Consider the following 22,232-nt stretch of genomic DNA (forward strand, 5'->3'; position numbering starts at 1 on the left):
ACACATGTACAATGGTTATAAAACCTCAGTAAATGAAATTAACAATGTGTTTAACAATTACTATTTAACATTGTATTTTCATCTAATCACAAAGTAGAGGTAAGAATATATCCATCCTCTCTCTGCAGTTTCATGTCTTCTATTATGATAACTTTCATCATTGAGACAGAGGATATCAATCATGTACTTTAACATCACCAGCAGTAACACAAATATCAGCAAAAGTGTGTTTATCAAGTTGTTTATTTGTATTATATGTGCAGCAAGTATATAGAAGCAGCTATTTGGGGAATCAGACAAACTCAAGCTATAATTGTTAAATATCTATTAAAAGAAAAGACACATACAAAATCAAATTCTGAAACTAAGACACAAGTCTGTAGGACGGCAGTAAGCAGAGGTCTGGGTGGAGGATGTTCCTGATCGGCGTTTTGCTTTCTTCAGCACAACGGGGAGGGGGTCCAGGTGGATGGCAGCTCTGTCCTGATGATCCGCTAGGGTTAGGGGTCCTTCTCCAGCAGATCCATTTCTCCAGCACCTCGGGGGGTCCAGATAGATGGCAGCTCTGTCCTGATGATCCGCTTTGCACTTTTCAGATTAGGGGTCCTTCTCCAGCAGATCCATTTCTCCAGAATTGTCCTAATTACAGAGAAAAACAAGACAAAAATAAAAAAGTTAATTAATCATATTAAACAAAGGGTTGCAAAAGTATTATTGCAAAATGTAACTCAGCATGTCAGACTAACAATCCCGAAAGGATCATTTTAAATGATGTACTGTTCTGGTTTTTAAAAAACTAAAGAGATGAAATGACAGTCACACGTGCATCCCTCTGACAGCACAAACTAACATCAAGCAAAAGGCTGCTGTCTATTTTTGATTGTCTTATTATGGGATTAGGATAAATTAAATACACTTTAACCTAAATAAAAGATGATCAAATCTGGTGGAAATATGGTGTCCCAAAGTTTAATAAACAGTACAAAATTGGAACATGTCAGAGAAATAAATAAAGCTAACAGCAGCTACACGTCAGGGTAGCATTTTATAAATCCCACCGTACTGTAGGCTATACCGGTCTAAATGTTTTCACCTTGGTCTATTTACGTAATATAAAGTATAACTTATCTATAACAGAGCCAAGATCTCTGTATGACTTTAGTAACTTCTGAATTGAATTTAAAAAAAGTGTAAACAACAGTGCAGTACGTCCAGCTAGCTAGTTAGCGTCACATATTTATCCGTATTATTTAAAGGCCATGTAATGCATCTAACACAGGTGTTTTTTAACATGTAGTTTAGATATCACCAGAATAAAAAAAATAAAAATGTTTAAAGTTTGGTCATAATTAAATGACATATACGTTAAAAACCGATGTTGGTTCCGAAGTTTGCCGAGTACGCCCCCGATCACTCCCGAACGAGCGGTGACGTCACACGTGGCAAATATTGCCATTTGATAAAATCAGTCCAAATGGCAAGCAACGCGATAACTTCAGACAGCGACAGCGACAGCGATCATTCAAGCTCAGATTCGGTGGGTTATCTGGATTCAGTTACAGAAGTAGAGAGTGAACCAGCTAGCCTTTCACTTCAAGGCATCTTGCCTTATCAGTACGAGCCTCCTGCCCGGCAATCGAACAACGAGGCAGAAACTTGTAAAAGAGAAGCGGATTCCGCAGCCGGCGAGACTCGAGTCGGCAATACTGAATGGTAAATTATGTTTTATTTAATTTGACCTGGACTAAATGTCGATCTTAATTTGTCATCTGTTCCTCACACGTCCGGCAGATATTGTTTTTTTTTTATGTTATGAACAATATTCAGGTGTACATGTCAATGCTGTGAAAGCATGCCCACTGCAGATGAATGTATGCTGCAGAGAGATCTGGCAGGTGATGGAACAAATAGACAGTTTGCAACCTACTGACCAGACAGAAGACACCGACGAGAAACCAAGGTGCATTATTAGCCACCCAGGCTTTAGAGAAGGCTGTCTCAGTGTTTGGACACTGAAAATAGCGTATCTTCAATACAAACAACAACACAGAGCAGTTGATGGCCCACTACACCAGTAAGTAAATATTGATTGACCCAACTGCCTATTGCAGCTTTGCTTTCATATAATACTTTTAGTCGCTACAGATATGGTACACTTTTAAAGATACCATTAAACTCTTTCAAGCAGTCAAAAACAGCTTGGCTTTTATGTTTTCTGTGTATGCAAGTTCAATGTATGCTTGGGAAAAGAAACAACTACACATGTGAGGAAATATATAAGAGGTCTATGATTCTGTCAAGCAGTCATGTACAACCTCATATTTATTTTGTACAAGTAAAATAAAAATATCATGTTATAAGCCAATTTGTAACCATTGCTACATAATAGTACTACATAACATTTTATTTTTCTCCAAATATATTTATAATCTGTATACTTTATTTTCATTAGGAAGTATCGATATACAGCTTATCGACAGTTTGTACGTTGGTGCTGGGGTGTACTCGGCCCAAAAATCAGAGTCCCGCTGCCTGCATGTGCTGTAACCGAGATACGGAAGACTTACCCTGAATCGGGAGGCCGCTATCAGGGATTTCAATGGCCAAATCTGTAATTTGACATAAATCATGCAGCTGAACTGGTTAAAATGGTTTCGCATGATGTAAATAATTTACAAAGTACGTCATTTACAATATTATATTTCCAAAGAAACATGTAAATATAACAACATTTTCCAAATCACAAGTTTGTAAGATTGTATTAATTTACTGTTTGATAAATAAAAAACGGTTCTTTTGTTAATTTTTCACTTGTAACATTTGATCTTTATTGCAGTGTACATTTAGTCTATTTTGGTATATGTGCGAGTCCACAAGTAATTAAAAGTGGTAAAAATAATAAAGATATTCAGACGTAATTCATTTTTGGCCTTACTTATTTCACTTCAACTTGTATATATTTCAGTCACTAGGCAAGTTTACTGTACTCTGGTGACATTTAGCTCAAGCTGGCATAACACCTGTAGTAACTTAATTCTGACCCGAGTTTTGTGCACAATCTTCCAGCACCCATGATCAATGTTTATAGCAATCAGAAAACATTCACAGCTCAAAAGTATTTTTAAATTCTTAGGGCTTTAATTCAGCTTCTCTACTAATGATAGTAATATCTTTAATGCTAATCTGATCAACCAGAATAAAGTAGAACCTGGATGTTGGAACACTGTGCCTACTGGTTCAGTAGAAGTGCATTGCACGAAATGTAGGTCCCGACACCCCACCAACAAGCACAGACATAAACAGCAGAATGTAATGTATTCATATCAGTGATATGAGTGACTACACATCTACACAACTACACATCGCTTCACCATCATGAATTGTTAGATAAAAAAAGTTTAGCGAGGTCCGGTTACACATATGTTGGGCGAAAATAGCAGAAGGATACAAAACAAACAATCCAGACGACGCTGGTGTTTGCCACGTGTGACGTCACACAGCTGGGTTAATGGCTGGCAAGCTTTTTCTACCGGAGCGGAATAACACGGGAAAGTGGCACACATTTCATGTTATTTGGGGGGTATTTATGGAAAGAATCATTGATGTTGATATGTCAAATGAAACAGTGGAAAGTGATGAAGCGATTTATTAACACAGAATAACGTTTATTTTGGACATTTCATGGACTTTAACGAAAATGTACGTTTTAATGCCCCTTGGGTTTGACGTGTGTGACGTTAGTTACTTTAAAGTAAGTTAAAACCCAATACTCACATTTATTAGTGATTCCTCCGCTTGCTGTTGCTTTTAAATCCACTCTGCTGGGGAGACCGGAAGCCATTTCATTTGAAAAAACCTCACTCTTCCCTGGTTATGGCCAGCGCCGTATACACAAGTTATTGAGCCGTTTCCGCTCTACATCCTGAACTCCTCCCTTCGATGCAATGCACTTCCGTTTTGGCGGACTGGGTTTGTTTTGCTAGCTAGCTCCGTTGTGCCGACAAAGCACTGATATCGCAGAGACAAAGAGGATATAACAATTACAACATGAAGAAAAGTGGTTCGGGAACTACGTGTGCGGTAGTTGGTTGCAATCACTCGAGAAAGCACCTGAACAAGTGGTTAGATAGAGAGTGCTACGACCACAAACCAGCACCCAGCACCCAGCCATGTTGTTCATTAAATACAGATAAACACAACAAATACTGCATGCATTGTATTTTTTAATATTATATATGAATATTTTCATAGTGATGTAATTGTGTGGGCTGCTTTTATATTTTAATTTGTAATACCTGTTAGGATTAAACATGTGATCTTTCTTGTTGAAGCCATTTCTTTAGTTTCCTCTAAACAATTAATTCATTCAGTGTTATTTATGTACAGTATGAGCTTAATATGAATGATGAACTGTGTTAAAAGAAATTGTAGCACTCTAAGGAACATATGAAATGCAATAATGCAATAACAGTGCAATAATGAAATGAAATTACATCAAACTTTATTTTCACTCAAACAGTACAGGCACATATGATATATTGCACAGCATAAAGAGATCATGTAAATTGTGCATTATGTAAACAACAGACAACTGTTGGCTCCTGTGGGCATGACCTAAATAAGGCAGTTTATTTTGGTTTTAAAATGCTGAGATATTTACTGCAGAACTGTAACCTTCCCTCAACAAAATCGTCAACAATTTTCGGGAGCATGTGGGCAAAGTAGAATGTGCGCAGCCTTATGATATGCCTTCAGACTGTCCATTGCTTTTCCATCTATTGCCATGGATTGAATGAAGTAGGAGCAAATTTTGCTGTACGTTATGCTGGGCCACGTCGTCATGTTATCCTCCCAGTTTTGCACTGAATTCGGGTGGGGGAGAGTAACGCCATCTCCAGTCAAAGAAGTAGAATCGTGTTCCCAAGCTAGCATCACTGTTAGCATCGAAATCGCTGTGTTTACACCAGTGCCCGTCTGACTGTTTACACCGGTTTACACCGACAGACGCTGTGCAAAAGACTTCCGGCGGAAATGAAGTGCATTTGTGTAGGGTTATGGCGCTACCCGTGGTTTGTCGCGTAAACTTGTCTATAGAGCTCCTGCGGATGATGTCACATATGCTGGTCACGTGACGAGAAACGAAGGGGGCAGCCATTTTGGCAGTAATCGCGTCAGTAAATTCATTGGCAGGCACTGGCAGACTGTCGAGGATGGTGGATAACTGCTGTGCACCAGGTTGCACAAATAGGCGTGGGAAGAAGAAAGGTGTATCTTATTATCGCATTCCAAAAGACGCGGAGAGGAGGGAAAAGTGGATCGCAGCGATTAAAAGAGCCAGGAGCCGTCTGAACAAGACTGAAAGATGGGACCCCCCGGCCGTTTGCTTTCGCTTATGCAGTGATCACTTCATATCAGGTGGGTGAAGGAATACAGTACAATGCTACAAAAAGTTTTCAAAAAGCGAAAATACAAACTAGTTTCAGACGCACTGCAGTAGCTATCCAAGCTAATAAACAAACATGCTAACGTGACACTGCCGTAGCTAGACAAGCTAATAAACAAACAATGCTAACGTGACACTGCCTATCAAACTGGAATAATTTAATACTTACCCTTGCAGTGATGATGCCGAAGTTTTTGGATGTAAGACTCCACAGTTGAATGTTGTTTACGAAGCCGGACTGACACCATTTGTAAGCCTCCAAGCTTTTGTAAGCTCTGAGGGAGTCTCCTGAGTACACTGATGGAAAGCTTACAAGATAGCTGTGGATGTCCGCGTAGCGCAAGTCGGGTACATCGTCTTCAGAGCAGGAGGTTATGCTCTTGAAAAGCACACCGGGTGCATTATATGGGTCGCTTATATTTAATCTTTCTAATTTTGTACTATAAAGCCGAATTTCACTTGAATTAAAATGAGATGTATACTCGCACGGTAGGAAAACGCTGGCGCCGGTCGTCATGTTTACTGCCAAAATGGTGGCTGATAACCAAAAGTCACGTGACCGCAGGAGCTCTATAGACTGAGAGTTACGTCATCTCCGTTCACTCCAATGGACCACTTTTTTACAGCAATGGCGGATCGTGGAGCCTCTCAATCGTTCCCCGGAAGTTAGCGCCAAGGCTAGCAGAGCTGTAGAGTTGCAGCATAATAGACCGTTCGTGACGGACTTTTAAAAGTAAGAAGAAGTTTAAAGATTTATATTGCGGATATTATCATTACATCTACATTCAAATTAACATGTGTATTAAAGGATGTCAGTGGATTAACCCTAAATTAGTAGATTTAGGGAACGTTTACAGATAACAGATAAAGCTACACTGTAAAAAAAACAACGTTGTTTTTACGGTAAAAACCTGGCAGCTTTGTTACCAGAATAATGATGTAAAAAATATAGTAAACTGTAAACAACTTTACAGAACAACGTGTATATTTTACAGTTTAAAACAGTTGTAATTTACATTTTAAATCTGTAATTTCAACAGCCCTTTTCTGCTGAATTAGCATGATCACGTTGCTATTAAACTGATTATTTCAGTAAGATTTACATGCAGCTGTTGTCTATTGTACATTGAATCCCATTAAATTTAACAGAAAAATACCAAACAAATAACACTGTTTAACTGTAAAAGCATCAGTATAATGCTGTAATTTAACTGAATTTTCCCGCAAATTGTAATCAAAAGTTGTGTATAATTTAGTGTATTTTGCCGTAGTAATGACGAGTTTTACGGTGAAAGCAACATCTAACTACTGCAATTTTAATTTTCTGTAAAATGTATTTATTACAATTAAAATGCAGCAAAAACTGTTTTATGAATAACAATCTCAAATATATAGTATAAAAGCGCCTGTAAGGATTATTGCTCAGTGGAAAAAATATGTTTTTCCTATACATTAGTCAGATTGAAAGATTTCATTTAAACTACACTGCCTTCGTATATATATGTTTGACTATTACCAGAAATGTGAAGAATGTAATCCAGGGTACACAGATTAAGCATTTAAAATTAAAAATGCAAAGCTAGATAAACCTCAAGAGCCACTGTATTAAAAATTGAAAAAATTCCAACAAGAACTTGCCTTTCCAAGAATTTATTATATATATATATATATATATATATATAATAAATTCTTGGAAAGGCATATATATAAGGTATATATATATATATATATATATATATATATATATATATATATATATATATATATATATATATATATATATAATAGCAGTGATCAAAAACATCTGTCATTTCTCAACATACATATTGGTAAAACATACAAACTAAGGCTGCACAATAAACAAACTTCAAGCTGAACAAAGTTGAGAGGTTACTTACAAATGATTTATGGGAAATAATGTTTATAAAACAAAAAACAAAACAAAACCACCCAGTGGAGTGTAACACGTCAACATTTTTACACTCAGTGATGTCCTGAGCTTTTACATCCACATAAACCAACCGAAGATTGTTTAAGCAACTTCACTTTGTAACAGCAAACCCCAAGAGTGGCTACAATGACCTTAAAATAATAGTTTGACATTTTGAGTTACATATTGCATTTTTTAAAATTAGTTAAAAGAACAATTTAATTAGAAAAAAGGCACTTCAAATTTTAACTACGATTTAAACAATCAAACAAACTGTAACTTGGGCACATCGCCACATGCCATTGATCTTACTGTCCATATTCAGACATCACGCCACTCATGGTCCGAAAGTTCCTGTATCAAGGTGAGGACTCTCGGGTTCACCTGAAGACGGGATGCGCGTGTCTTCTCCACTTTGGTGCCCTTCTCTGGGTTGATGGAGAAAAAACACCTTAAAATAGAAAAACAAACAAACAACAGAATTAATAATGAAATAGCTTGCCTAACAACAAAAAAATTCACATCAATCTTATTATTTTGAAGCCAAAATGACAATTATCTTAACCCCCAATTCACTGAAGAAGCTGCTTTAGATTTGTTGCAGTTTAATAAAATAAATTGTTGGATAAAACCCATCCCAAAAAACACATACCTCTGGACAAACTCCAGGGTGGATGCCAGCTCTGATGGGTAGGCGATGTTGAAGCAATAATAGCTCCCAAACATCATGGACAGGGCAGAAACCAAGGAGGGGATGTTGTCCTGTACTATGTTTCGATCCACACTCAGCATGTATCGCTTTGAAGAATAGCATGATCGTCCTAAAAAAGAAGAAAAACACAATTCAAACTAAATTAAAACAAGACTTGTCTTCCTGAAACATTTCACAAAACAATTTTAGCACATATGTTATTACATTTTAAGGTCTGTTAAATTGCTCTCACCATCAATACAAACATGTATGTATGTGTATTTGCAGGTTAAGGGGAGATAAAGGGGATAGTTTAGGGGATAGTTCATATTGTTTGAAGGGGGGTTGTAGGAGCTACAGTTTGGAGAAACAGAGAGGAGAACCAGCAGACAGCTAAGTAATGCACTGCTGTGGACATAGTTAAGCCACCAAAAAAACTAAAACAATATTACTCTTAGTGTATGCTATATTAAAGAATATTTTCAAAGCTCTACCTTGCTGTCAGACAGCTATACAGTCTGTTTCTGATAGGGACTGAAGCAGCAGGGTAAATTTGTGACAATATTCTAAATATAGCGTACATGTAAACTGAATTTTTAGGTGGCTAAAATACATTTCGCTGCTGCACCCATCCACAGCTTTACATACGTACCCGTACTCCTGCCTGTTCCTCCAAAGACATGCAAGTAATACACTGACTATGGATAAGTATCCATAAGCATCCAAACTAGCCCTTTACGAGCTTACAGTAACAAAAAACATTGTGCAACATAAACGTCTCAAATTAGACAGAAAAGAGAGAAAGAAGTGGCAGAAAGAACAGAAAAAAAGTAGTGAACGTTTTTACTTACCACACACAACAATGGTGGGAGTCAACTGAACTTGGTCCATCTGTACTTCCCCTGCCAGGCATGTGTCCTCCACATAACAGAACATCGTGTCTTCCTTCTCATCAAAGTAGGACAGTAGAAGCAGCACCATGTCTTTGACGTCTTCAGAACAACCACTTAGCTCTCCTCTCATCACTTTGAACTTGGTTAAAGCCTGTAGCAACCTTTTGCTCTTGTACACAGCAACCGTATTCATGTAGTTCAGGAGTCGTTTCCCCTTCAAATCCAAATTCCGTGTGAAAGTTTCTTGAAGCTCACTTCCTGTGAGTTCCTTGAAGTGGACTGCCATGCCAAGGTCGTCAAACCAAAACGGCCACACTTGCAGGAGGGATTTTATATTTGTCCCCTGGTTGACTTGTTTACGCTGCGTGTAGAACGTTGACTTCATTAGAAGTTTGACCTCCTCTGGATTTACATCAGTTTGCTTAGACATCACCCTCAGTTTTTCCTTTTTCTCCTGCTGGCTCTCTTCGGTCTCTCCAAGGGGCAGGAATTTTAAATCCCATTTAATGCACCCATAAGTGTCCTGGATTGCTGCTCTCTGTTCTGGAGGGACTTCATCTGTGTCTGACTCGTCAGTGCCATTCTTTCGTTTTCTTATTTTTGGGGTCGTGGATCGCTTCACATTCTCTATCCTATTTTGCAATTGCTTGACCAGAGAGTGATACCCTGGCCCGATCACGTCTCCCTCTATTATGTCTTGAAGAGACGTAGGATACTTTGCCACTATCTTTTTTGCAACTTCAATAGTGTGTCTTTTACTTAAGCAAGTACTTTTTCGCTTCATTTCACACACCAGAATCCGTACCATCTCTCTTCTCATTTGTGGACTAGGTCGTTTTCCTCTGTCCAGTGTCTGCATCAGTTCCTCTGGGAACTTATCCCACGGTATCACAAAGCTATCCATCCAGTCTATATCAGGCCTTTTGCAGCTGTCGGAAGAGGTTGAGGATGAACTTCGGGGTGAATAGGACATCAAGGATGCAGAAGGGTCCTGGCGAGCCACCAACAGATGAGCTGCTGGATTCAGGAGTCTGGCCTGCAAAACACACACATATTAACAAAAAGAGTTATGAGGAACACAGTTTTAATGTTTCTATATTTCTGATGTATCTTTTATGCAGGCCACTTTGGGCACTGGTTGCATCCTGTACTAAAATAGTCACAAGTATACATTAGGGATGTAACGATACCAAAAACTCACGGTACGATAATATCGCGATAACAAGTCCACGGTATGGTATTTATCGCGATATTGAATAATAAAGGGAAGAAGAAAAAAAATCATAATTTTTTTTTTCTTCAATAAAACATTTTTTTACTCGGAAAATGTTTCTTTATTACATAATAAATCTGATTTTTACAGCCTTTTTGTAGGATAGCAGTATTTTAAAGTGTCAAAAACAAAGTGACAGTAACAGACTGGAACAAGAAAACCAGTGTTTTTGTACCTACTGGTACTACCAAACAAAGTAAGCATTTTCTTTATGCCACTGCATCTCACAAATAAACAAGGACATTTAATAATCAGACCCTGCAATAAAATAAATCAGGTTTCACTTTAGTTTTTCAAGTAACTCAACTCAAACTCACTAGTCACTCACTCAGCATCATCAGACAGGTTTTTAGGAATATGAGAATGTCCACATTTCCAGGTATTTATAAGCTGGGGTGTTTGGGCATTTACAATATCCCCTGCTCTGGAAACAACTCTCTCGCTTGGTACTGATGTTGCTGGGACACCAGTGGTCGCGTTAACCGAATATTTTATTTAACAATGACAGAAAAATCTGAAAGCAGTCTGTCATTTTGACAAATTAGAACAAACTCGGAACAGCGCCAACGTTTCCCCGCAGCGAGGCTCTGGTGTTATGCCGTGTTATGCATGCCCTCCAAAAGGAAATGATATAGTTTCCAAACCGTACTTTGCCGTACAGATCAATACATGTCTGGGAGGTCTTGCTTTACGCTGTGCGCGTCCCGCGAGGTGCATGCACACACGGCATAACACCGCCCCCCCCCCCCCGTTGACAGTTCACGAGCATGCTCTATCGTGAACTGTTCAGACCCGACGGGTAATAAGGGATTTTGACGGATATTTTACGATCCTGTCTGTCAAAATGACGGACAGCGAAAAAGTCTAACGCCAGGCTTATTGACATGGCGAGATATAAATATATGGTTGGTACTTGTCAATGTCTCTAGGTGTGTAAATGTAGCCCTGTAAATACGATGTCCTTTTGTGTTATCTGTTGTTTTATTTTCATGTTGTAACCTACTTGCTACCATGTTGGACAGGTCTCTCTTGAAAAAGAGATCGATGATCTCAATGGGACCACCTGGTTAAATAAAGGTTTAAAAAAAAAAAAGTGTTTAAAAAAAAAAAAATATTATTATTTTTTAAATCGCGGTAGATTTTGTCAGTCTCACGACGGTATTGGGAAGTTTATTTACCGCGATACCGCGATATTCGGTATATCGTTACATCCCTAGTATACATACATCTCAGCTTCCAAGCAGCAAGGACTTTTCTGGCTTGAATTGGCCTCAAAGCTGACAGCAAATCTGCTTCATTAACAAACTGGAAATCCTCATAGGTCTCCACCCCAAGGGATTGTAAAGTCTCTTCCAGAATATCTTTTTTCATCTCTGGAAGGTCAGGCAAGACCTCAGTGATGGCACTGCATATAAATGTTTGCTCCATGTCTGTCATCTCTGGAATCATGGAAGAACGACACTTTTCGGTTTTCAAAATTTCAAATGAAAGACAAAGATAATTAGACATTTAGTCAAGTAATACTGTACATACATTATATACAGATAAGAGGAACCTCTAATTTGAGTATAGGGTGTGATTGAGGATGTATACTTTTTATTTCTGTACATTGCAGAACAAAAACTGCTGTCACTTTAATATTTTTCAAATAGTATTTTATCATTTTCCCTAAGCATACATGTGCATTGTTAGAATTGTTTCAACACCACAATAGCCTATATCGTGTTTATTTTGACAACACACTGTGTTTCAGCGGGATGACTTGGTGCCCGTTAACAATGTATGATGGTAACGGATAAAAATCTACCAAGTCGTTAATGTTAACACATTGCAACCTTGCATTCTGTTTTGTCACAGAGTACAGGTGGTATTCAGAATGATAGTCAGTTTTATGTATATCCATCACAAAATACACAGCTGAATCATTTTTGAATTAAAATAATGAGCAGTTCTCCGAACTCCATGGACTCGTCATTTTTGGACACAAGGAAAAGCCCTTTTTTATATGATGTACCTTTATACTGTATGTCTGTGGAAACACTAGTATTGTTTTCTGAAAAGCCAAACTCTCTCACTGCATGTTTGATTGAATCACTGTAAAGACTGGAGTAAAAATTACAACTGTCTTTGACTTGCAGAAGTTGACTGCATCCTGGCCCAGCTGAAAGATATGCTTGAAACATCTGATGTCTTTCGGATAAAGTTTTTCAAATGCCTGGCACATCTCTTGAAGTAGCTGTGTTTACTTTCAAAACGCATTGTCCATACTCTAATCAAGGGGCCAAATTTCAAGATGAGTGCCGGATAGTGTCTCATGAAATGGTGCTTTGGTTTTAGTGGACTCTCAGGAAAGAAACACTTCCTTGTTTCCAAATATTCTTGGATTGTAATGTCAAGATAGGCTACCTGTGACAACGAAATCTTTTGTGCACAAATCAGATCAACAATATCTTTAAGCTGGAGAGTCAACTGCCACACATCATCTTCTGGATTTTGCACTTTGTCTCCAATTAATACAGGCAGCAATCTTAACAAATTCCAGTTCTGAATGGCTTGACCTGAGAGCTTGAATACGTCAGAGTTGACAGCACAGGGCTTAGTGAGAGCATCAGATCCTTTGTACTTGAACTGTTTTATGCGCCGGTTCAAAAGTGAATATGTAAACCATTTCTTTTTCTTAATAAAATACTTTAAGTACAGTGCAACATCGTAGGATAAGACACCCTCAAATATGTCATGGCCTAAACAAGGTGGGAGACCTGGCTTGCAAACATGAAAAGATGTCAGAGCATTGAAGACAGAGTTTGCCTTTATGCCTTTGATGTGTGGACTGTCTTCAACTTGTAGATCAGCAACAGCAGAACCGTAACCTTCGGGTGTGCGCTGTGGCCCACATACATTTGGATCATCACTCTTAAACTCACTTTGTGTGATTTCACAGTACCTGCAAAATTACTTTGAACGACTAAAGTTTTCAGTGAACCCACCAATACCGTGTGAACCCAAGTTATCACCCGCAATGCAGTACAGAGCCCCTTTGACCATGTCTCCAACTGTTGTAACTATTCCATTTTCCTCCAAATCTTTTAAATCCACTAACATCTCTGAGAACACCTTAGCAAATCCAAATTGTTTTAGGTCATTCTCTCCACACAATAAAACCAGGGACATGTGATCAGTATTAGAGCGCACATGAGCAGGTAGATTTGCCACAGAAAGATAGACTGCAACAACTTTGTGTTTTTTCCTAGCAGAGCCAAGGGGGTTGACAATTTCAAAAGCATCCTGGTACAGAATTAGCTTCAGGCATCCTGGATTTTCAATGAAGAACTGGTTGGACTTAAAGTTGTGTCCATCACTTATGTCACCAAAAACATCTGAGTCTGTTTCACATGACTGCTGTGACATTGAATTCTTGCAAAATTCTGATTCTAATAAGCCACTTACTGTTTGTTTCAGAGGTATGTAGTAAGCAAACCTTTGTGTCATATTTTCATCATTTCCTAATGTTACTTTTTTAGGCTCTATGTATTTGAACATCTTTTTGAATATCTGAGCTTTTGAATATGTTGTTCTCAGTGGTCCCTGGTGACAGACTGAGAACAGATCGGAATCCTTCACACAATCACAGATTTTAGCAATAGCATCATCAGTTAGAGACATGTCATCTTTTAAAAGTGAACGTAGCTTACTTAAAATGTAATCTTGTCCCAACTCATGCACATTTTGCATCTCTTCGACAATGGTCTGTATTGTTGAAGCTGGAAGAAGGAGCTGCCCTTGCAATTTTAAGTAGAATAAGCATACATTCCTAAGATAGGTCTCATTGAAATGCTGTGTCAAATCAGTGCTTTCATTTGTTGTTGCATCATTTGGGCTCTGGGAAGTATCTTCATGTGCAGAACACGGAGAAATGGCTTCCCTGTACATGTCACTTATGCTATCAACAGAACATGCTCTGTGTTTTCTGGACATATGAGCAGTAAATGACGATTTCACAGTGAAAGTATTTGTACAACCAGTTACTGGACATAACACAGGTCGTCCCTCCACTATATGATCTTTTAAGTGGGATATAAGTTCTTTCACTGTTTGAAATTGGCGCGCACATAACGAAATTGCACATTTCAAATCTGTAACAATGGCTCTAGCAGTGGCTGCAGGCACATTGTGAATCCGATAAAAGTGAGCTTTAAAAGATGCGTAAGTACAAAATGTTCGCTTGCAGTTCGTGCCAACACATTTGAAAAAACACTGGGGTTCGTTCCTATGCACTCTAGAATGCAGCACATAACCCTTCAAAGTCTGTAGCGTTTTGCTGCAAAAACGGCAGGTAATCATTTTTAGGGGTTCCTATGCAATGCAGAACATAACCCCTCAACGGTTAGCTTACCAGTGCTACAGATGTGATCCTCCGCTCATGTGCACACAGCTCCACGTGGTCCGTGGCAGGCAGACTTGAGGCCGACTTGGCCGCGTAACCGTTAACCTGCAAATACGGCAGGTAATCATTTTTAGCACGCTAACACGACTGCCCGTTAACTTTGAACCCGCTCAGATGTAGCTTCAAACCCCCCGCTTCATAACAGCATGAATTAAATGAAAATAAAGAGTTCAGCTTTTAGCATGATACTTCAATAACGTTACCAGACTATTTAAATTAACTCCCGGTCAGTAGACGTTATAACTATGACTGCGAAATGCACTCAATCACAAACAGAAGTTAGTATTGTCCTGACAACACACCGTGTTATAGTTGAAGTTTGAAGAAAATAAACGGTTAGCTTACCAGTGCTACAGATGTGATCCTCCGCTCATGTGCACACAGCTCCGTGGTCCGTGGCAGGCAGACTTGAGACAGACTTGGCCGCGCACTGAGCCGTAACCGTTAACCTGCAAAAATGGTAGGTAATCATATTTAGCAATATAATAATAATTTAACTGCCCGTTAAATTTGAACCCGCTCAGATGTAGCTTCGAACCCCCCGCTTCACAACAGTATGAATTGAACGAAAATAAAGAGTTCAGCTTTTAGCATGATACTTCAACAACGTTACCAGACTATTTAAATTAACTCCCAGTCAGTAGACGTTATAACTACTATGACTGCAAAATGCAATAAATCACAAACAGAATTGTCCTGACAACACACCGTGTTATAATTGAAGTTTGAAGAAAATAAACGGTTAGCTTACCAGTGCTACAGATGTGATCCTCCGCTCATGAGCACCTGCACATAGCTCCGTGGTCCGTGGCAGACAGACTTGGCCGCGCACTGAGCCGTTAACCTACAAAAAGTGGCTGCTCCCGCGATAATTAAATAGTCCAATGAAATAACAGAAACAAACTCTACTGCTCAGTAGGCGTGTCTCAGTTCAGCGGCCGTTTCCTTCGGAGGCTGCGTTCGTTGACCGCTTGCGTCACTTCCGCCGAGAGGCTGTCCCAATTTAAAAAAAATACAAGACTCAAAAAGTAGATTTACCGCTGTGTGGACGGGCCGTTAGTGGCGCGTTCGATTACTGTTTGGGCTGTCTGCCGTGGGCTGCATTCCACTCCAAATAGCCGGGCGGCCCGAGAATCCAAACGCCAGCTGTTTTATGGATTCTCATTTAATTTCCAAAAATGTCTCAGTACTGGGTTATTTCCAATTTCAAAATAAACATATGTATTAAAAAAATAGAAATAAGAAGTAAGTATATTATAGTATATTCAAGAATGAAAAAATATAAAAAAACATGATTTTAACACTGTCATGTTGTCATTTTAACTGTATTGTATTGTTTTATGTATTACAGTTTTTCTGTGTTCAAACCACAGTAATCTGTAAATTATACAATGAAATATAATTATTTTTAACATATTCTTAATGTGAATTTAACAGTTTTGTTTGGTTCAGTACTTTACGAAATATTACTGTCAATTAAACACTGCTTCATTGTTTCTCTATTTACAGTTTTTTGATGTCGTGATTTTACAGCTTTTCCCTGTTAATTTCACAGACTTTTTTTACAGTGTAGGATTCCGGATCAAGTTAGCAACACACGTTGAACAGCCTTTTAATTGTAAATTCCGTTCTCTTAATGTCATTTCGTCCAACGTTGTTGAATTAGAGAAGAGGGGCTTCTAAAAGGGATTGTATGCGGGGGTGGAGGGAGTTAAATATTGGATAAATATAACTTTGGTGCGTGTAAGAGTGAGTGTTTTTAGCAGAGCCATATTGTGTCCTTGTGATTATGTTGATTATTACCTGTCTGTATAATGTTGCAGCTCAGCTGATTTTGGATTGATGGCAAAGGGAGAGGGACTTAAGTGAGAGTGAAAACACAAGGTAAGTTTAATACTACTGTTTTATATAAGTAAGCATACTAAACATGTATTCTATCACTGTATTATATAAGTAATCTTGTTAGTAACCTACTGTATGGCAGGTGGAGGGGCAGTGATGTTACAGGTGGAGAAGCAAAACTGCAAGACTGCAAACTCACAAGACAGAGAAATCAAAGTTTGTTCTCCAGAGAAGAGGTTGATTTCACTTCATTTATTTCATATTTTCTAAAGATGTGGAAATGGCAACAAAAAAAAACTTGAGAACTGTAACCAAGACAACTGTAACAACATGAGTAGAGAGCCACCAAGGTTTTTCAAGTCCCTCTCTTACTCCATTTTGCCAACCCAAACTTCCAGGTAAATGACGGGACACCTTGCTTGTTTTTGTTGTTTGCGCTCCTCTGGCTGGGTGCTGGCAGGTGGAGCGCAGTGATGTTGGCAGGTGGAGGGGCAGTGATGTTACGGGTGGAGGGGCATTGATGTTAGCTGTTACACACCAGGCTCAAACTTAACACATTGCATCCTTCTTTGCAGTGTCCTTATTCCTGGAAGGGGAATCTGCAATTCCTGCAGAGTTTTGTAACCCGTTGGTCCGCACGAAAAGCACATTTTTAAAGCCTTCTTAATTGTCTAATTGCTCCATTTCATCCCCTTTGTGGTGAGTCTGCTTAATGCCTTAAGTTGGTCTTTTTAAAACGTTTTCTTATATTTGTTGTCCCTACTTTTCATTGTTTCCTTGAGAGCTGCATTTTCCTTCCTGATTTTTCTTAGTGCAGACTTTCCTTTTTTGGTGATTTTGGTGAAAAAGTGCAAATGCAGTGTTTGTATATAATTACCTCACATATTTTTTTGCTGTTGGTCATGAAATTGCTCCTGCTGACTTGAGCCAACCATTTTTTCCTCTGCTCTGTGTCAGTGGGGAAGCTGTACATTCGTACTCCTTTCTCTGAGTGATTTGAGCATCCCCAGGCAGCACAGCAAACCATGGTGGCGACTAGGAGGCAGCACAGCAAACCAGGACAACACGGAGGAAAAGGCACAGACTAACTGCATGATATGCTATTCAATGTTTATTGAATTCCATGTATTTGCAATGGATGTTCCTAAAACAACACATTTAACATCATCATCATCATCATCATGCTGCTGCTGCTGCTGCTGCTAGTCCTTTGATAGTCACCTGTCGGTCTCCTGTCCTTTCTGAAAGCCATAAAGATGACATTAGTCATTTAGATAACTTGTGTCCTCAATTAACATGGGATTACTGAAACTACCATGAATTTAAGAAAATGGTAGAAATTAATCTAATCTGAATTTTGAAGCATTCCTTTAGATCCCCTCCCTCTAAATATATCAATAAACATTAGAAAGTGATGCTCCTGACTACCATACAAGTTTAAGAAGATAATATTGGTTTTAAAGAATTCAAAGCTATAAATAAACAGCAACAGGCTCTTTAACCAAGGCACTGTTAGCCTAACATGTAAACTAGTTGTTCACACTAATCCTAATATTATCACTTAAAGAGCCTGTGACACGAACCCAACAACTGTTGTGCAATGAAATAGTGGGCTACTAGTAATCTCGAACCGTCAGTTTAAAAAAGAAAAAGCGATACCGTTCCGATAAATATCAATAATTTCGAACATCGCGGGAAAATTCCTTCGACTCATTTTGAGGTTTTGGGGGAAGCCGGAAGTGACGTCAATGCAGGAACGCTTCACTTTGCGGCGAGAGAGCCAAACACGGACAAAGTGTGTTGTCATGCGTAGAAATGGTGAATTACTGAGTTTAGGCACGTTAATAACGTTTTAATGAAGTTGACTACAGTATATTCATATTTGTCAGTGCTTTCATGTCAATTCGGCGAACATAAACATAAATGCTCGTGGTGAAGATGATGATTAAATTAGGATTAAAAATCGGTAGTGAGAGCTGCTGAATTTCCTCCCGTCGGATGTGATATAAAAACAAATCGATTATTTTTGTAAACTCAAGTGGATGAAACTACATTTATTATTGCTTTCATGTCAATTCGGCGAACATATGATACATTAAATGATCGTGAGGATGATGATTTAAAAATCTTTTGTTTGAGCCGGTCTGCATTTCCTGATGAGAAAACAAACCTTAGCTTTTTGTAGTTGCAGTCAATGGTGTAGTGGGCGTTGGACGCGGGGGTACGCCTTACCCCCACTTATTTGAAGCATGATTTCTTTTTTTAATAGTCTAATACATCTAGAATCATTGCCAGTGTTATCAGTTGCAAGTGTGTGTTTGTTGTAATAATGACGAAAACATAATAGGCAGATTTCACAGTAATTATAATAAAAACGTAGCGTGTGAGGGGCAGAACTGTGTGTGTACGGTGACCAGGTGTCCCGCACTGTGCGGGACTGCACACACAGCATTTTTATTATTTGTCCCGCGTCCCACACATTGAGACTATGTCCCGCATTTGAGTGATAGTCGCGCAGAAAGGCCGGATCGGTTCGCTGACAGCCGGCACCGCCCTTTATTATTATATTGTCTAAACGGCATCATGTAAGTTGCGCTGACAGGCGACACAGAGGTCACCAAGCCCCCCCCCCCCGTTGACAGTTCACGAGCGCGTCCATAGTGTCTCCCGTCCACCCACCACCCCGTCCACCCAGTAAAAACATCCCCACTACACCACTGGTTGTAGTAGTACACCAACATGGATTAAACGTGTGTTTTTTTTTACCACAATGTTGGGGAAATTAATGGATAAAATGAACGGATTATTATTATTATTATTATTATTATTATTATTATTATTATTCCCACTCCGATCGGGACACTAGTGTTGTGTATTAGTAGAAAGAAATTAATGAAACAAGGGACAGAGGATACGGGTACTCAACTCTTTACTGTTCGTCATGCTTAACTGCCACAGCATCAACTCCCGGGCTTACTCTTCTTCTCTCAACATTGTATGTATACTCTGGTTACACTGCGCCCTACTGCGCCCCCTATTGGCAGGAGTATATTAGAACACAACATTTCCCCCCTTCTTAAAAAGAGTTACTTCTCCCCTTGAACAGCATGCATAACATTAGCATTTTAAACAGACACTTACGTAGTAACCATGAAACCATCTGTAATGATAATAACTTCACATATCACAATATGCAGAACATTTTCAAACATTAATTCAACCACAGTTTAAGTGACATAGTCCTCAATCCAAACAGGCTGCTTTCTGATTCGCTGGTTCCTGCTCTGAGCACCATGCACTGTAGCTGGCTCAGCAGGCCTCACTTCTTCTGATGGAGGAGTGAATGTTTCTGGAAGCACCGACAGGTGTGAAGCATCCCAGGTTTTTCCATTATCAAGTGTGTAACTGTGAGGTCCTTTCTGCTTGGTCACTTTCAGAGGCTCACTGAACTTTGGCTTTCCCTTTTTGACATGCAGCAGGTTTCTCACACGCACCAGGCTTCCCGGATGTATTTTGGGAATCTTGACATTTCTTTTTGCATCAGAATATGTTTTCATGTGCCACTGTTTCTTTTCCACTCTGTCTCTCAGTTCCTGATCCTGAGTATCCGTAAGCTGTGGCAGGATTGAGAGTTTGGTTCGCATTTTTCTTCCATACATGAGCTGGAACGGAGATGTCCCTGTAGTGGCGTGAGGTGTAGCTCTGTAGACCTGAAGAAACTCAGCAACGTGAGCTTTCCACGGAGCGTTCTCTCTCTGTGCCGTGAGAATGCTTTCCTTCAGCACTCTATTTAGCCTCTCCACCGCTCCATTTCCTTCTGGATGGTAGATTGTAGTCCTGATGTGTTGGATGTCTCTTTCTTCTAGGAAAAAGGCGAGTTCTGAGGATGTGAATTGTGGACCGTTATCTGTCACCACAGACACAGGGTTCCCTTTTTAGCTGAACACTGATCTCATGAAGGTGATCACTGTTGCAGTAGTGCATCTTGGGGCAAAACACACTTCTGGCCATTTTGAATAGTAGTCAGTCATAGTAATAGCAAACTTACAGTGCACCGGACCAGTCTCAAATGGGCCCACGATGTCGAGGGCAAGCTTTTGCCATGGCCCCTGAGGCAGAGGGACTGGTGTCATAGGTGCAGGGTTAGTTTTAGCTGTTTTATCATTCATCTGGCAGGACACACAGGCGGCGATAACCGATTGTACCAGTGCATCCATTTTAGGCCACCAATACAAGTCTCTGAGTCTCTGTTTTGTGCGTACAATGCATTGGTGGCTCTCGTGTGCTAAGGATACCATGTGTGAGTGTAGCTTTACTGGAACAACTAACCTGTGACTCCCTCTCAGAATGAGTTGTTCATGTGCAGAAAGTTCATTTCTCACCTGGTAGTACGGCAATATGTTAGCAGGCAGGCCTTTGGATGAAGCTGGCCACCCGTCTGTCATGTAGTTGCGTAGCTGACGTAACTCTGGACAGGAAGTGCAGGCATCTGTGAAGTCAGACGAGGGAACAGCAGTCAGCAGGGCAGAGACAGCAGCAACCATCTCTGGTTCCGTGTCTGAGGTGCAGTCCTGTCCGTGTGGCAGTGGCAGCCTGAGAGTCACTGGATCACTGGGTGATGGAGCATCCCGAATAGCTGCAATGTGGTCATCATTTGGCAGCAGACCTTCCTTGCTTATGCTGTGTCCTAGATACGTTAGTTTGTCCTGGTAGAATTTGCATTTATCTGTGTTGAGACTTAGTCCAGCTTCCTGCAGTTGGTACAGTACTGCTTTCAGGCGGGTTTCATGCTCAGCACGGCATGAGGAGTAAATGATGATATCATCCAGATATGCCTGCACTCCAGGTAAATCTTTCAGCACCATGGACATCATCTTCTGAAATGCTGAGGGTGCTGATGCTAGCCCATAGCAAACTCGCTTGTACCTGAAAAGTCCCTCGTGAGTAATGAAAGCAGTCAGATCTCTGCTGTCCTCATGCAGTGGAAGCTGGTAGTATGCATTAGCCAGGTCGAGGGTTGAGAATATGGTAGCTCCTCTGAGTTCTGAGAAGAGCTCCTCCATGTGTGGAATGGGGTAGCAATCCATTATGACGGCCTTGTTAGGCTCGCTGAGGTCTGTACACATCCTTATTTTAGATGAGTTCTTTCGTTGAGTCACAACGATCGGTGATACCCAGGGAGAGGCATCTATTTTTTCAATGATGTCAGCATCAAGAAGGCGCTTTAACTCTGCAGAAACAGCATCTCTGACTGAGAATGGAAGCCTTCTCAATTTCTGCTGCACAGGCTTCACCTCATCTTTCACTCTTACTTTGTGTACTACGTTCCTAACACAGCCCATAGGTAAAACTGTATTAACAGGTGCATATGCAGTAGGTGTCGGTGTAGTAGGAGTTGCAGGTGGGGTTGTTATCTCTCTGACTGTGTGCTCTGACTTCAGTACCACTCTGTTTCTCATGATGACCATTTCCAGTGCCTCAAACAGGTCCAGGCCCAGCAGTATTGAACCTGACTTCACAATGAAAAGGGTAGCTGAGGCAGTATTTCCGTCATGGAATGCACGTAAATGCAGTTTCCCTAGTACTGGGATTCTCTGTCTTGAGTATGTGACTAGAGGAACCTTTGTAGGTTTCAGTGGTATGTGACTGAAATAGGTCTCGTACACATGAGCCGGCAGCAGTGACACTGAAGAACCAGTATCTACTATCATCTCAA

The 22,232-nt window shown here is 39.9% G+C and overlaps 2 protein-coding genes across 3 annotated transcripts in view; both read right to left on the reverse strand.

Annotated features, from left to right (window-relative positions):
• Nucleotides 1–363: 363 nt before the first annotated feature.
• The window catches only part of LOC307039954 (general transcription factor II-I repeat domain-containing protein 2B-like), a 34,606-nt gene continuing 12,737 nt past the window's right edge, over nucleotides 364–22,232 (reverse strand). The window contains exon 2 of one of the 2 annotated variants that reach the window (XR_013808371.1): nucleotides 364–639. The gene's annotated coding sequence lies outside the window, so the exon portion shown is untranslated. Of the gene's footprint in view, nucleotides 640–17,609; nucleotides 17,758–22,232 lie in introns of those variants that run through there. The other variant, XR_013808372.1, reaches the window with a different exon arrangement.
• On the reverse strand, nucleotides 7,237–16,847 carry LOC307039958 (uncharacterized protein). The gene is made up of 6 exons (XM_079682426.1): nucleotides 15,426–16,847; nucleotides 15,020–15,123; nucleotides 14,624–14,719; nucleotides 8,916–9,993; nucleotides 8,026–8,194; nucleotides 7,237–7,824 (listed from the first exon to the last, which is right to left on the reverse strand). Exons 4-6 carry the CDS (start codon nucleotides 9,928–9,930, stop codon nucleotides 7,695–7,697), a joined length of 1,314 nt encoding a protein of 437 aa, XP_079538552.1. The 5' UTR covers nucleotides 9,931–9,993; nucleotides 14,624–14,719; nucleotides 15,020–15,123; nucleotides 15,426–16,847; the 3' UTR covers nucleotides 7,237–7,694.

Source organism: Notothenia rossii (assembly GCF_949606895.1).
Source record: "Notothenia rossii genome assembly, chromosome: 5".
Taxonomy (NCBI): Eukaryota; Metazoa; Chordata; class Actinopteri; order Perciformes; family Nototheniidae; genus Notothenia; species Notothenia rossii.